We start from the raw sequence: 17,372 nt of genomic DNA, 5'->3' as shown, positions 1-17,372 counted from the left end.
AATTTATCCAGTTCTCTTTTAAACCCTGTTATAGTCCTAGCCTTCACAACCTCCTCAGGCAAGGGGTTCCATAAGTTGCCTGTGCACTGTGTGAACAACAACTTTGGCACCCAGATTTGTAACAATGGACATATTTTTGCTTCATCTATAAATAGAAAGTGATAATTTGTTGCCTGCAATGCTTATTTAAATAACTTTATTGGCTTTAGTTGGTTAGATCGCATCTAAGTACAGGTAGCTGTGTATTACAATTATCTAACTTCCAACCAGCTACAGAAGCCTGCTGGCAACCGTATCAGAGATAAATTAAAAAAACAGGTCAAACCATCACACTTGCCAGCACTACCTAATAGTCTATTTCCTCACACAGTTTCATTCATGTACCATATTTCATCTGGATTTGAAACCAAATTCTCAGACTTGTGTTCAGTCTGCTATTCCCAGTTCCGCTCTTGGCTTTTATACTGACTCACCCATCACTGTGTAAATCTACATTGGGATTCATAATCTCTTTGATTTACCTTTACGTAATTTGATTACTATGCAAAAATTCTTACCTAGTAGAGTCACACTGGGAGAAGCCGAGCTGGATTCAAATATTTTAGTTCTCTCATAGCTATAACTTGCTTGTACTCACTTGCAAGTCCCCAGGACACACATAGTTGTAAATAACTTATCTCCTAGATGATGAGGAAAAAGTGTCACACTTCCCTTGCACAACTATACCCGTTGGTAGCATCCAAGTGAATTAAACAGAAGGGTGTAATAGCACACCAAGCTTGCGCCCACTAGCTACTGTAAGCAGTTACAAATGTGTCAGTGGTAGAAGACTTGCCCTTACTTTACCCATCCTCAGAAAGCTAGCCCCGCATGCAGAGTAGGGTGTGTGATTTTTTTTAAACCATTTAAAACTTGTTACATTGACTAATGTCTTAGATTTGTACAATGCATCTTCTTTTGTTCATTTTATTTCTAATGGTTTTTCAGAAAAGTCCACCGTGCTAGCAGAGTGTCACACAGACAGACATGGAAACACAAAGGCTACAGAACATTATGGGGCTGATACTAAAATGATGCAAGTTGTCCTAGCACCTTTGCAAAGCTAGCTGCATCTTTATCCCAGAGGAAACCCACTTCAGGTGTCAGGCCTTATGTGCTTACCTGTTCTGGAGTGGAGTCAGTTCTCCCACTCTGTGACCAGACTCTGGGCTACAGTAACCTGTGTATCAAACTATGCTTACCTAGCAGTTCCAACTGAGTTTGGTACTTGTGGTCCTTTCCTTCAGGAATCTGTGATCAATGGTGAATACAGTGACCAGATCGCCTTCTTAAATCAAAGTATTGTTTAATTTTTAACAGTCAGAACAACACATTTAGCGTAAAAGGATTTTAAAACAAACTGTATGTGCGCATGTGTCTGTGTCTTACCTAAAGTTCACCATCCTCCAGAGGTGTCCTAGCTTCTTCAGACGCTACAGCAAGTGCCTGCCTTAGTCTGCTTCCCCAAAGAGCTCCTCAACAACTACTTCCCCTCTGGAAATAAAGAATCTCTTTTTATCCAGAGAATGTTCCTTGGGTCTTGTCACTTCCTGGGTTTTGGGCCCTGCTCATCATAAACCAGTTCAGTGAACTCTGCAAGACATGACAGACTCCTCAGGTTTAAGGCTCTGCCAAGGACCCAAAACAACCCTAAAGCATTTGCTGTGGGGTGGCTTACCTTGAGCTGTTCTTCCTGCTCACTTGTTTTCCATACAGCCCACTATTAAATGAAACCAATATATTCATACAGTGAACATCCCAATACCTAGGTCAACCTACAGTATTCATAAGTTACTACAGAAGAGCTCCATCTCAGCTCCATTGAAGTCGATGGAACTATGACAATTTACATCAGCTGAAGATATACCTTTAAGTTTTCTCCAGTGTGTCATAAGCAGAAGAACGTCTGTGCTAAGTAAGAGAGAACTGAAAACTGTAAGAGATTAAGACAGACCAGTTGGGTGGAAACCATTACCACATACAAGTGTGACTTTTTAATAAGCCATTTTTGAGCTATGAGTTTTTCCCCATATCTGCTAAAAGATAACCTCCTTTGGTATTCCAGTATCTCTGAACAAAATATGATTACACATTTTCTCCAAAATTTTCTATACACCAAAATTAATAGACAGACTTTAAGGCCAGAAGGGACCATCACAACCATCTACTCTGACTTCCTGCACATTGCAGGCCACAGAACCTCACCCACCCACTCGTGTAATAGACCCATAACCTCATATCTGGTAGGAAAGATGTCTGATCAAGACATTTTTGGTAACGTAAAGTGTATGAAAAATAGAGGCTTATTCTGGAAATATCTTCTCAACCATAATTATAGCATAGTTACAGTCTAATAAAAGTTGCCTAAAGACATGAAGATAACTAGCAATCTGAAGTGTTTTGGTTTTTTTTTTTAAAAATACATTGGCTGATCTGTACACCCACCCACAGCACACTATCTCCCAAGGCAGAAGTGCTGTTAGACACAGTAAGATCGCTCACAGAACAGGCGCAGCTAATTATACAGTTCTAGCAAAGCATCAGGGAAAGGCTCCATGAAGAATTTGCCAATCAGTATATATTAAATAATTTTTATTTCTTGAGGGCAGCATTTAAGTCACAGTGTGTTTCTACTGAGACCCATGCATGGAGTTCTCCCTAAATCTACTGAACGAACACGATGCACAGTAATGTTTCTGTGGGACAACAGAGAATGCATCATCCCTGCTGTGGATTGTATGAGTTAACCCCACGTTCAGCATAAAGTGTAACCCGGTCAAGGGTTTGTAGGGTAGACAAGAGCCTTAGTTTTATTTGGGTCTCTGTTTGAGTAGGATATCATCATTATATTCTTTCAAAGTTCAGAGTGCAGGTTTTATGGGAGAATTTCTTTCAGCTAGATATTTAAACTCCGATAGTTGGGATCAGTAGCTCAAACAAACTAAAAATCTTAAAAGGAAATGGCTTCATTTTAGATGGAGATTTTTTTCACCCATTTCTCCCTCCTTGCAGTCCTGCAATATTGGGGGGGTTAGTCCTTGCCAGTTCACTCCTCCCTATCTTCTCATTGTCTCCCCATCACTCCCACATGCACTCAGCTATCAGCTCGTCTGACTCTATCACAAGTCACAGAACATTTCACAGAACAGTATATTTCCTAAAGCCCCAGGTTCTGAAGTCATGAAAATCTCAATTTATTAAAAAAAAAATAAAAAATAAAAGGTGTAGCCTTCATGGCAGTGAGGAAGAGTTGGAAAACATGACCCTTAAATGCTCAAAATCCAGACAACAAAAAGAATCCAATATTATTTTTAAATTAATTTTGAGGCCTGACTCATGATCTTTGAATAGATTCTAAAACCAGAAAAGACAACTGTAATCATGTAGGCCAATTTCCTGCATAATACAAACCACAGAACTTCTCTGAATTAATTCTTGTTTGACATAGAGCATATATCTTTTAACCAAAATACAATCTTGATTTAAAAATTGCCAGTGATGGAGAATCCACCACAACTCTTGATAAACTGTTCCAAAGATTAGTTAACCTGTTAAAAACTTATGCTTTATTTCTAGCTTCTATTTCCAGCCACTGGATCTTGTCTGCTATAAATTTGTCTGCTAATATTTGTTCCCCACATAGGTACTTACAGATAGTGATCAAGTCACCCCTTAATCCTGTACCTGAGGCACCTGACCACACAAAAAGAAGAGATCTCAGAATATCAAAAATAAAAAGTGAAACTGCTTTTAAAACTGGACTGAATAAATAAGTCTTTAGGTGTTGAGGCAAATATCACTAAGAAAAGTGGAAAGATTTCTTTAGGGATGGACAACCCCTAAAACAGATATAGCTGATGTATATTTTTAAAAATATACACATTATGAATTTATACAGATTGCTTACTTTTTCAATGAACACTTTCAGATAAAAGAGGAACCAACAAAGCTATATGTATTAGTAAACTTTTGTTAAGTAAAGGTTTGAGTTTCAGCAATCAAGATTATGTCTAGAACATATTAATCTCATGACTGTTTTTAGAGGACAAGCCACATAAAGCTATTGAGCTACAGAGGGCAGACTGTCAATATGAAGTAACAGCAAAAGAATGGAATGAGATAATATAGATGATAAATATTGACTGAAATACTAACCAAGTAGTACTATTTCAGTACTTTTTAATTTACAGAATGCATATTTCTCTACCTCTATATAATAAAATACATAATATTGCCCCAGATATATCTTATGAAATGCAAGACAGCCAGGATCTCTTTCATACATAGGATATGGAACTGCTGGGTGGCAGAAAGGTTTGGAAAATAATCCTGAAAGAAATAAAAAAAAATAATACTAGAGAGATTAAAGTTCTCAAGAAGTGCATTAGTAGTTGGCCTGCCAAAAAGACTCAAACCAGGAACAAGGAAGCTACTCCTATTCTTGCTCTTTATAGGGAAAAAAAGGGCAATCTTTAATTTGGCAACTATTCCTACTGTAGCTCACTGGAATAAACTATTAATAGAATATCTTGTAATGCAAGGTCTAATAATTGTAGTGAAAACAGTTCCAGGCAAATTTTTTTAAAAAGGTTAAATAGTATACCTTGCACAGGAAACCAATCCAATAGAAATACTGAAACCATTGAGATACTTTGATATATAGATGCAGTAATCCTACACTTATAGGATAGTCAGGAAGGATGTACACAGAGGATAATAATTGAATTGAATACTCTAGCCCCCTTAGCTTTCCTTTCATTCTATTCTCCTGCGACTCCTCATTCCACTCCCCAGAAAACATTCACTTTCCCCCTCTCCCCACTGAAAACGTTAATATGAATGGTTACATAAGCACATACACACATACGCCCCCCCATGCTAAAGTTATGTTTAAATAATTTAAAATAAAATAAAATGTTAACAATAATATGGTCAATAGATAACCATAAGAGCAACATATTGTATTTCTGTATTAAGATATGTACCTACATATATTAAAACAATATTACTGGAGGAGGAGGAGGAGAAGACAAAGCCTTAAGTGTAAGAATCAGTCTCTTCAGCACTCACACCACTGAGGAGACAGAAGCTCAGTTTACATCTTTGTGTGGCATCACCAAGAGTCCTGCAAAGATCTCCTCCAGCAAAGAAAGGGAAGTACTAAATACTTCTAATGTTAAAGGCAAAATGGAAAAGAGTGGTTTACATGAATGTTGAGACAGTCCTATATACTTAAGAGAAGGTAATAACAAAGCAAAACCTTTTCATTTTCAAATAACCCCACTGAAAATATTCAAGAACCTAGTAGTAGAGCTGGCTGGGAAATGGTTTTCCCATTCTGTGAGTATTTTCATAATTTTGAAAAGTTTCCCATTTCACTTTGGGACCAAACAAACAGATATTTCAAAGCTGTTCATGTAAAAACAGAGAAAGACACCCCACCCGACAGAGCCAACTGTCCAACAGTTATGGCACTTACCCGAGATGAAGGAGACATAGGGAGAACCAGGTTCACATCCCTGATCTCCCGGATTCAGATCTGGGACTTGAATCTATGTCTCTCACATCCCATATGAGTGCCCTAACAACCAAGCTACAGAGTTAATCTCTTTCTAGCCCAGTCAATATTTATACAGACTGAAACAGCTCCAAACATAAGAGACCCAAGCTAGAGTAGCCAACAGTCTCACGGTTAGGGTAAGATCCAGATTCACAAGTGTTCTGAACAAGGCTGAGCAAGCACTTGAACTTGGCTTGCCCGTGTCATCTGCATCTTGGATGAGTGCCATAACCATCAGGCTACTGACTGTTATAGGGTGGATCTCCCTGGTTTTGAGTAGCAATTATATCCTGGACACCTTCCCAATGAAATTATACCCTGGATTGTATATACACAGGAATGACACCTTCCCACTGAAATTATATCCTGGACCACCTTCCCAATGAAAGTTTCATTGAAAATGCCCCTTATCCAGAAAAAGTGTTCAGGTTGATGAATCGGCATTTTCTGACACAAAACTATCTACCTAGGAGTGAGCATGTATTTCATTGTGGCATCTCTATCTCTGACTCTTAACTCACTTTCCAATAATTATGCACTTCATCTTTGAGCAGAAGACGTATTCAGAATGGTGCATGCTCCATCAGTGCCAAAGACTAAAAACATATTACTAAAACAATGCAAGGACCTGTATAATTGGTGTCTCCCAGACACCGAACCCGTCCATAACAGATGGAGGAAGAAATAAAGGAAAGGCAAAATACTACCACTCCATTTGGTTAGGTAAGAACGGTATGCCCTGATGTCAGCCATTGGATTATGTAACATCCAGTTACATCTTCAATGGAGATCACGTAACATCTCCATTGAAAACGCTTCAGGGTAGTTAAGTCTTTTAAAAAAAAAAAGATGAAGTCACACTCCAGCACAGCAAAACATGTACATTATTAATATTTAAGGACACTAGGATGTTTACAAGTAGCATAAGCTACAGCCAACAGTGCTGCATTAAGAGATGGCAATCTCCAGTGACATAGGTATGTACCTACTAGAGTGTTATGCATTCCAGATGACAAATCTACAAAAAAGAGTTTACAAACAACTTTATTTTCTGGGGGGAGAAATAGGGGGGTTGCTCCACAATATCGACGGCTTTATGACAGAATCTTGGTTTTCCAGAAATTCATCTACTCTTGTTTAGATTTCTCACATGTAGTCACAATTTTCAAAGCAACTGATTTTTATATTGGAACAGACACAGAGCATGCTCAGACAATATTCTGTATAAATCTATTTCACACACACACCCCTTCTTCCTGCACCTCAGCTTAACCCTTTGGTAAAGCACAGGCCAGAGCTCTGTCTTGCAGTCCTTTCTAAATAGGTTACACAAAGTTCAACCTCAGGGTTATTGAATGTAAAACCCGGATAAATGGACACTCATAGCGCCCAATCAATTTCAGAAGAGAGAGAACCATAGGGTTCTTAGTATAACAAAGATTTAATGCATACAAAACACATTGTAAATAGTATAAAATGCTGTAAATAGCATTTGGAAGACTAAGAATAACTTTTAAACAAAATCTAGTCGATAGAAGAATCGATTGGTGTAGTTTATAGACTTCCCCCCTTTTGTTTCTCTTTTATGTACATATATTTTCAAATATAAAGTTTCAGCACATTATTTTTATACATTAGCACACACATCAAAACACATTTCCCTCTGATCCTCTCTCGGAGATGATTTCTGAGACTTTAGAGGTAACTATATTGTATAGCGTGTGTCACCTGGGCTCTTTGGAGCAGAGAAATGACAGTCTCTTGGTCCTTTCAAACACTTCAGAACCCTGTCCGCATGTAGCCTGGGGAGCGCCACAACTAGCAGCCACTCAGCTCTGGAATTAATAGCTGACTGTTCTGCTCAGTTGCTGGTGAAACAGAAGTCTTCATCCTGTATCCACAGCAGTACAAAGGCTGGGATCCCGGATATTTATAAGATTCTCACTCTGCAGGGTACCACATCTCCTCATAAGCCTGACTAAGTCAGGCAAGAATTCACAAAGTATGACCCCATTCTCTCTAAAGCAGAATCCCAGTTTAGAGCAGAGCGCTAATAACAAAACAAATTCCACAGGCAGTTCCGTAAAACACAATGTGGTGGACCAAATATCACTCTAATAGAAGGTTTCCCTCGTAAATAAAGCTGAAACAGAACTCGCCTGTTTCCAAATTGGTACAGGGACTGGGACCAAGCCCTCAAAGCAAACACAGTGCTTGGTCCTGTGTCAAACTCCTCTATTTATAACCGTTCCCCAATCCCCTGGCTCTCTGACTGACTCAGGTCTCAGAGGATAACTAAGGTATGACCTGGCAGGTGGGTTGCTCACAATGAAAACAGCCTCAGAACAACTAATGAACATATCTACTAACTACCATACCCTGTTCTGGAAGTTTCTGGGTCTTTCTAGCTGAGTTACCCTGCCCTCTGCACCTGTGCAAAAAAAGTATCAAACTAAGATCCATGGCTCCTCCCCACAGCTTCTCTTCCCCTCCTGGGAAAACTAAGGCTATGTCTACACATAAACCACTACAGCAACACAGCTGCAACGCTTCAGTGTAGGCATTCATTAGTCTGACGGGAGGGATTCTCCCATAGCTGTAGTTAATCCACCGCCCTGAGAGGTGGTAGCTAGGTCATCGGAAGAATTCTTCCATCAACTTAGCACTGTCAACACCAAGGGTTAGGTCTGCTTCATTACACTGCTCCGGGGTGTGGATTTTTCACACCCCTCAGCAACATAGCTGGGTCCACCTAACTTTTTAGTGTAAACATGGCCTAAGTCAAATGCTATAGTATAGAGCATGTGGGTTAATGAACAGAGGAGTGGGTCTTCAGGTGAACAGTAAGGAGCAGCAGATAGAAGAAAAACTACTGTACTAAGAAACAGCTCTGTTTCCCTAATTATACAGAACAAGGGACTTAAGATACAGGAATCATGCCAGCTGGGGAGGGAGAGGTTTCCTAAGAATATATTTATTTGAGCAAAAGCAACTCTAAGAAGTCAGTTTAAGTTTTCAGTAGAAACCCAGTCATTTTGGGGTTTTAATAACCTTGAAAATAGAACTCAAATCAGACGGATATCTGAATACCAAGTCTCAGTTACAAAGAATACATTTTTTTTACTTTACAAAAAAGGTAATTTACCAATTTTCTCAATTTATCATGGTCACAAGGACTGGGTTTGTATATTTGGGAGAAGGTGGCTTTTTCTGAAGCTTTTTTAACCATTTTAGCCAAAGAAAGTATTATAACAAACAGCTATTCTTACTGTGAAGTAGTGCACTCCTGCTGGAAGGCTGCAACAGCACTCTGACAAGCAGGAGTGTTCCCAGTTATCCAGGTGATTCAGGAACTCATAGTAGAATCAATAATAATTAGCTTCAAATTCAATGATGATCTCACATTATATGTAAGCTCAACCTCCAGCAGTTCAGTCAAAGTCTGAGAATTGATTCACCTATAAACTACATGGCTTTTTTCTTGTTGAAAGAAAGACAAGTATTCAGAAACAAAATGACGTACTCATCGCTGATGTTTGGTACCATTTGTATCAATAAATTTAACAAAAAACAAAACTATAAACAACTATGATCCCCTGCTCCAAGCCACTTTCTGGCAGAGAGAAGAGCTGGTGCACAAGGAGATGGAGAGGCATGGTGAAAAAGAAAATGGGGCAAGCACTGCCTCTCTGGCATTCATTCCTTTCCCTTCAACCCCACAGAAGGTATGGAATCATTCTCCCTCTCTCTGGCCCAATGACTACTCAAGGAGTTTTAAACAACGTGGAACAGATTCAGTAGGACAGCCTGAGACACACCCAACCGAGGTTACTGGGCAGCTTGGTAGTTTGGCCACTCACCTGAGAAGGGAGAAACTCAAGTTCAAGTCCCTGCTCCAATTGCTACTTAATTATTCATATGTCGTGGAACAGTTTCAAGAGGGTTTGAGAGAACATTCTGTAGCCCACTAGTTAGGGTATTCACCTGAAACACTGGAAACTCAAGTCCAAACCCTTGCTCCACACTGGGCAGATGGGGAATTCAACCCAGGTTGCCTACATCCCAAGAGAGCCTCCTAACCACTGGGCTAAAAGTTATAAGGAGAGCGGCACCATCTCCTCCTCCAGCCATTTTAGCCTCTCATTTTTTTTTTAAAATGCCCCAAAACTAAATGAATGTTTCATTTAAATCTGAAATGTATTTTTAAGTCAACTTTTTTGATTTGCTGCAATTTTTTGGAATTTATTGTTTGGGGTCAACTGAACACAATTTTTTTTTTTTTTTTTTGGGCACATAACTGCCAAGCTACCAAAAATCGGTTATTGACTCAGTTCTACTCACAAGCAGCAGGGAATCTAAAATCACTAGATACAACAGAATTTAAAAGGTCTTTAAAAAAAAATTAAAGTTCAAGTTATGGTTATAAAGATAACTTTACAAAAGTGTGAACTGAGGCAGCACTGTCTTCTTGGGACTGCTGACAGCTATCCTACCTCTCCTGCTGCTCAAGCACTTCCTTTCCCTGAAGCTGAGACTGAGGAGGAGAGAAGAAATCTAACCTTCCTACCAATACAAAAGAAGCGCACACACCGTGCAGCCAAGTTCCAGAGGGCTATCACTGGTGCATCTTTGGCTGAAGTAATGGCCAAGAGAAATCAGAAGCCTGAAGTGCGAAAGGCCCAGCGGGAACAAGCCATTAGGGCTGCCAAAGAAGCCAAGAAGGCTAAGCAGGCAACCAAGAAGTCTACACCTTCTACAACATAGGCTCCCACAAAGGCTGCACCGAAACAAAAGATTATGAAGCCAGTGAAAGTTTCTGCTCCTTGTGCTGGTGGAAAGCGTTAACTTGTCAAACAGTAGTTGGTTGCATTAAATAAACATCTGACTGACTTTCAAAAAGAAAAAAAAAAGAAAAAAAAAAGAAAAAGCACTACTTCTGCACCTCACTGGCATCCTTCTCCTCCTAACCAGAAGGAAGTCCAGTTAGCTTTTCAAACTTTGACTGTATTTAAAAGTAACAAAAATAAAACTAATGGGACAAGACCAACCAGCATGACATCCCTAACCATGCAAGCTGTCACGAACATCCAGCTTTCTGAAAAGCTTCAAGTGAGCACGCAAGTTGGTTTCAGAACTCCCCTGTATTCTCCACTTGTGGGTCCCTATGTAGAAAATGAAGTCTTAACATGCCGCTTTAAGTGTTTCTTCACTTTGAAATTCAACCATTAGGTGCAGCCTTTGTGGGAGCCTTTGTTGTAGAGGGTGTAGACTTCTTGGTTGCCTGCTTAGCCTTCTTGGCTTCTTTGGCAGCCCTAATGGCTTGTTCCCACTGGGCCTTTCAAACCAGCGATTCTGCTGACTACACGGGTTAGCAAATGCAAAAGGAGAGCAGAACCAAACAGCAAAGTGACCTGGCATGAACAGTGCTACATGGCTGCTAGCAGCCAGAGGAGATAAAATCTTACACATGCAAAAAAGAAAAACAGCCTGCGGATGAACTGGCTTTAATACAGAGGGAGTGAGTGTTCAAACATGTTCTCTGTGGCTATTGCTCTACTTTGTTTATTTTGATCTGCCCTAGTATTATTTAGGTAAGACTGGAGTTTTCAGAAGGACAGTCACTCATCTTCCACTGAATTTCAATGGAAGTTTTGTGCCTAATTCTCTTAGGGCTTGCTAACATTGTGTTAACAGTGCCAAACAGGATTAGCTGAAGATTTTAACTGCAGTACTGCCCTTAACCAATTCTCAACCACACAAAAATCTCTAACTTGAGTTAAGTAGTGCATGAAACCTGAGCTCCTTAGCTCATTAAGGGTTATGGGTTGAAGTTCAAGTACTGCTCATACCTCAGCTAGTAATGCAGTGGGGACTCAGCTACTCTGCAGCTCAAATGTTATTTCACAGTGTGACTGCTCTAACTTCAGTCAGAGGATGCTGTGAAGGCCAAAAGTATAATAGGGTTATAACAGGGTTCAAAAAAGAACTAGGTATGTTCATGGAGAATAGGTCCATCAGTGGCTATTGGTCAAGATGGTCAGGATCCAGAGACTTGATGCTATGCTCTGGGATATGTCTACACTGCAGTTAGACACCTGCGGTTGGCCTGTTCAGCTGGCTCAGGATCACAGGGCTTGAGCTAAGGGGCTTTTTAATTGCAGCACAGAGGTTCAGGACCCAGGTTGCAGCCCAAGCTCTGGGACTCTCCCACCTCGCAGGAGACCCAAGCCCAAACATCTACACTGCAATTCAACAGCCTCTCAGCCGGCACAGGCCAGCTGCGGGTGTCTCATTGTCATGCACACATACCCTAGATACCCTAAACCTCCATCTGCCAGAAGCTGGAACTGGACAACAGGGGATGGATCACTTTACAATCATTCTGTTCATTCCCTCTCAGGCATCTGGAACAAGCCACTGTTGGAAGACAGGATACTGGGTCTGATGGACTGTTGATCAGACCATTCTTAGGCTCTTATGAGTTAGGCTACCTCAACAGGAGTGAACCTGAGCATAGCTAACTCAAGCTAACATTGCAGCAAAGATAAACACTTAGCCTCCCTGGTCAAACCCAGCCATAGCCACAGGAAGACGTAGGATGAAGTCAGAGAGAAGGGAACCTGCGTCAGGATGTTGTGGACAAATTCTTAACAAAAGAAGTTTGTGAACCACCAGGCTGAGAGAGAACACAGATTGCCCAGTGACAGCATATAAAACCATATGATTCCAAACTAGGTATTATGAAGTTTTATGGAACCAGAGCATGCCAATACATTTAAAAACTATACAATGCATACAGGTATAATCCCTACCCTGAAAACAGTCCAAATGCCTTTAAACTAATTAGAAAGTAGGCTACAAATCAATTTTTAAAAACTTCATGTGTATACATATATCATGCAACTGAACTGTCTTCACAAAGCCACAACATAATCCACAAAGATATGGCATTAACTGTTCCAGGCAGATTAGTGTCATTTAAGGGCTAACCCATAATTTCCATTTGACATTGAGGAGTTCATTTAACAGCAGCGTTATAAGAGGAAGAGATTGTATTGGATTGTTCCGGGGCGGGGGGGGGGGGGGGGGATGAGGAAGCTTTTCCCTTTTTACAAAACAAACATTTAGCAAAAAGGAACAAATAAGAATCCCATGTGGAACAAGTGAACTGGGGAAGGAAGCCTGTGAACAACGTGCTAGGGAAAGGTTTGCTAGTGAAGCCCTGTCCTGTCTCAGCCCAAGCTCTCCTTTCAGAGGAAGACAGGAGCAGAGAAGCAAGTTCAACACCCGGCATCCATCAAAACATGTTGCAAACACACACACACACACACACACCCAAGTGGTTTCCATCATATACAAGGTTTTTACAGTTTGGTTCAAAGGCGCCCAGCACCCCCGCTGTACAAACTGTTCCCGCATCTCTGCTGCCAACCCACCCAGGGATGCCGCGCAGCACACGGGATCCTGCCGGGAAATCCCCGCAGGAGGAGAGGGCGCTTTTAACCTCAGGGCGACACCCCTGCCCGCACCACGCCCGGCTCAGGAGCCAGCCACGGCCACCAACCCCTGCACCTGGCCGGGCCCCTTCCCCGGACGAACCGCACCTCCTCCTCCTGTTCCTCCAGCGAGGCGTCGCTCTCCGGCCGAAGCTGCTGCTGCCCCCCACCTGGGCTCGCCGCCTCCTTGCTCTGCGGCCACCGCCCGGCTTCCTCCCGCTCCGCCCCGCGGGGCGCCGCCGCCGCCGCCTGTCGCCCCGCGTCGGAGCAGCCGCCGGGGCGGTCCCGGGCCAAGCCGGCGCCCCCCTCTTCCGAGAGAGTTGAGGAACCCGAGGAGGAGCCCGAGGAGCTGGAGCAGGACGAGACGATCCGGCCGCCGCCCCGCAGCCGCTCGGGAGCGGCCGAAACTTTCTCCCCCATCGCCGCCAAGTGCCGCAGGCAACCAGGAGCCGCCGCGGCGGGGAACCAGCTCAACCCCCCGCCGCCGGCGCCTACATGCTCCGCCGGGAAGCAGCCGCCCCCGGGGCACCGCGCGCTGTCCGGGGCAGCGGCGGCTACATGACGCTTTGGCTGAGAGACCCGGGGAGTCCCTGCCCCCCGCTGCTGGCGCGTAGGACCGAGCTCCGAGCTGTCGGTGCCGGCGGCGGCTCCGCTCCCAGGCAGCCGGAGACGCGCCGAGCCTGCCGCAGCTCCCGCGAACCTGCCTCCGGGACAGGGGAAGGGGGAGACGAGCAGCCCGCAGAGCCAATGGTAAGGACGGCGGTGGGTGGGCCCTGCGAGGATGATTCCTGGGCCAAGAGCCCAACGTGAGCGGCAGGTAATACGGGGAGGAAGGAGAGGGAAAAGGAGGGAGCGAGACGAGTGGGAGGAGGGGGAACAACCAGTTAAAAAGGAGGAAAGAGGGGCGGGAGAGCCAGAAGGTCTGTCTCCTTGCACCTCCGCGCAGGATGCAACGTATCTGAACACAGCGAGTTCTTTCAAACCATCGTGCCGCCACTGGGGCTCATTTGTGAACACGGGCTGGGATCTTATCAAAGGGACGCTGTGAAGTAGCCTATTTATAAACGGTCCAAGTACAATATATTAAACTTTCTGAAAGTTAGCGTTCTAGGTTTTTTTTTAATCCTGTCAAAATCCCTCTCGGTTGAAGGGACTTTTTGGCGAGACTCAAACATTCTCAGGCCCATTCCTACAGGTCTCCTAGTATTGTTATTTTATTAATTATTTGTGTTGAGGTAAGAGGTCTGGGTCCCAATCAATCCCTGCACCATTTTTTTTTAACCATCTCCGTGCACAGTACTACTGCCTCTTGGGTTTCAGTGTCCTGCAGAAATGGGGCCTCACACTTCCTTGCAGCATCTTGCAAGGGCATGCACTTTCAACTAGAACCCTGGAATTCACTACATACAAAGCAAACAGACAAAATAATAGAGAAAAAAATTTCTTTAATTTCAGATTTCAGAGTAGCAGCCGTGTTAGTCTATATTCGCAAAAAAGAAAAGGAGTACTAGTGGCACCTTAGAGACTAACCAATTTATTTGAACATAAGCTTTCGTGAGCTACAGAAGTGAGCTGTAGCTCAGGAAAGCTTATGCTCAAATAAATTGGTTAGTCTCTAAGGTGCCACTAGTACTCCTTTTCTTTTTAATTTCAGAGTAGTAAGTATGACTTGTAGCAATAATATGTACAAATAATTCCCATGGAAATATGATTTTTCAGGTAGATTGTTGCCCTTTAAAACAATCAAATTAGCCACCACCAGTTTGTTGTGATTGGAATGCCAATTCAATACCACTTAAGAAGTTGTTGATAGCAATTTTATGGCAAAGTACACTATGGTGCTCGTCACGCGTGTAACATTCACTAACTTTAAGAAACTTTTGGCCAGATTTTTAAAGGTCTGATGCCTAAAGATGCTGCGTGGGATTTTCAAAAGCACCAAAACAGTTTAATTGCCAGGAGTTAGGCATCTAGGCACTTTTGAAAATCCCACTAGATTCCTATCTGCATCTTTTGGTGCCTAGGTACCAGGCCTTTTGTCAATTTTTAAAATATATTTTTTCTCTGTTTATAAAGTATACATTTCTATACTAAACCATCTATAATAACAATATGGATCCAATTCTATGATCAGATCATCACAGGTGGACTCCTCTGCCCATTCAGAGCTGCATTTATTTCAACAGGGATCTGCATAGTCTCAGAAACTCACCACATAGGTCCAATTGCAAGATCAGAGCCATACAGTGCTCAATTTTTGCCCTGGCACCTCTCGGCTTGGCAGTTCATAGCCTGGCACCGCTGGGTTTGCTACATGAGTTATGAATTAAGCACTGGAGCCATATTTAGCATTCCTGTACCATCTATCATTGGAGTCTCTCAACAAATATTATATATTGAGCAGAAATTTATTACAGTAGGAAACTTGAGCAGAGCCCAAACTCACACAGTAAGCAGATTATGAAGTTAGGAATTCCTGATTCCCAATCCTGTACTTTACTATAAGATCCATCCTTTCCCTCAAATAGTACAGGTGGTGATGATGAGTGGAGCCATTTTTTCAGTGTTATCCTGGACTTCATGCATTGTCAGATTAACTAATCAACAGAGAAAAAAATCAATACTCTAAAAGTCTTGATCCCAAGTTCCTTTTCCTCTCCTGCTTCAAGTCTCCCCAAAGCTTAAACCTACCCTGAGTTACTGAGATTTGAATAGAGCTAAAACTCTGGATGCTTAACAAATGAAGTTTGCAGAACAGGCCCTAAGAAAATGCATCCAAGACGATGAAGAGACAATAAGCATTATACCTCAACAATGTATTTTTAACAGAGATACATTTCAGATTAGAATCACAGTTAAACACAGTCTAGAACTGCAGTGTCACCCCAGGATGCTGTTTGGTATATTTTCAGGTGTTGACATGTAGAACAGTTTTCAAACTTTTTTTTCTGGCTACCCAGTTGAAGAAAATTGTTGATGCCCGTGACCCAACAGAGCTGGGGATGAGGGGTTTGGGGTTTGGGAGGGGCTCAGGGCTGAGGCAGAGGTTTAGGGTGTGGGGGTGAGGGCTGCGGGGTGGGGCTGGGAATGAGGGGCTCGGGTGGGGGGGGTCAGGGCTGTGGCAGGGGGTTGGGGTACAGGAGGGGTCTGGGCTGTGGGTGCAGGCTCTGGGGTGGGGCTGGGGATGAGGGGTTTGGTGTGCAGGAGGGGACTCCGGGTTGGGAAGGGGCTCAGGTAGGGGATTGGGGCATGGGCTTACCTCCGGCAGCTTCCGGTCAGCGGCACAGCCGGGGTTCAGAGGCAGGCTTCCCTACTGTCCTGGCACCGCGGACTGCACTGCACCCCGGAAGCAGCCAGCAGCAGGTCCTGCTCTTAGGTGGAGGTGTGCAAGCAGCTCCGTGCGGCTCTCGCCTGCAGGCACTGTCCCCCTCCCTAGTTCCCATTGGCTAGTTCCTGGTTAATGGGAGTGCGAGGCCAGTGCTCACCCCTCCCCCCCCCCACCTAGGAGCCGGACCTGCTGCTGGCTGCTTCCGGGGCACAGCGCAGTGTCTGAACAGGTAGGTACTAGCCTGGCTTAGCTGGGCATCACCACTAACAGGACTTTTAACAGCCCAGTCGGCGGTGCTGACCAGAGCCGCCGCAACCCAGTTCCTTCCATTCCATGACCCAATTCTGGGTCGCAACCCACGGTTTGAAACCCACTGTTCTAGAATGTAGAGCTGGGAATGGATTACATTAAATTGCTAGCATTCCGTTGCACTCTTATGACTCTACCCATGAAAACTGTGTTTTGCCTTCAGCTTAGCAAGTCATTTCTAAAGAGAGAAGCCGGTAAACATCATGTCTTTTGGTTTGTATAAAGACCCAGACTCCAGTTTTGATTTTCACTCCATGAAGGTGACTGTATGCTGACTCCTTTATAGCCCTTGGCTTGTAGGACTGACAAGAACTGATACAGTTCTTGGCATAAATTAGAGCAGCCCCAAGACAGTTGTAACATATGCCTAGCTGCCCACAGCGTCCAGGGGCAATCATGGCAGCCAGTAATAGCTGAAGCATAGAGGTGTGTCATAAATATAAAGGATACAGTGCTGTATACAGTGCTATAAAAACCCTCCTGGCCAGAGGCAAAATCCTTTCACCTGTAAAGGGTTAAGAAGCTAACGTAACCCCGCTGGCACCTGACCCAAAATGGCCAATGAAGGGACAAGATTCTTTCAGATCTGGAGGGGAGGAACAAAGGGTTTGGTCTGTCTGTGTGATGCTTTTGCCAGGAA

General features: G+C 43.2%; 1 protein-coding gene across 4 annotated transcripts in view; it reads right to left on the bottom strand.

Annotated features, from left to right (window-relative positions):
* Positions 1–13,515, bottom strand: part of MAST4 (microtubule associated serine/threonine kinase family member 4) — a 442,775-nt gene extending 429,260 nt beyond the window's left edge. For 2 of the 4 annotated variants that reach the window (XM_074952648.1, XM_074952649.1), the window contains exon 1: positions 13,204–13,515. In XM_074952648.1, the coding sequence (XP_074808749.1) occupies positions 13,204–13,515 (312 nt within the window). The remainder of the gene's footprint in view (positions 1–13,203) is intronic. The other 2 variants (XM_074952650.1, XM_074952651.1) reach the window with 1 other exon arrangement.
* Positions 13,516–17,372: the final 3,857 nt, after the last annotated feature.

The sequence above is a fragment of the Natator depressus genome, chromosome 5, assembly GCF_965152275.1.
Source record: "Natator depressus isolate rNatDep1 chromosome 5, rNatDep2.hap1, whole genome shotgun sequence".
Lineage (NCBI taxonomy): Eukaryota > Metazoa > Chordata > Testudines > Cheloniidae > Natator > Natator depressus.
Note: the sequence above shows the minus strand (reverse complement) of the source record. Positions and strands in the feature narration are given on the sequence as shown.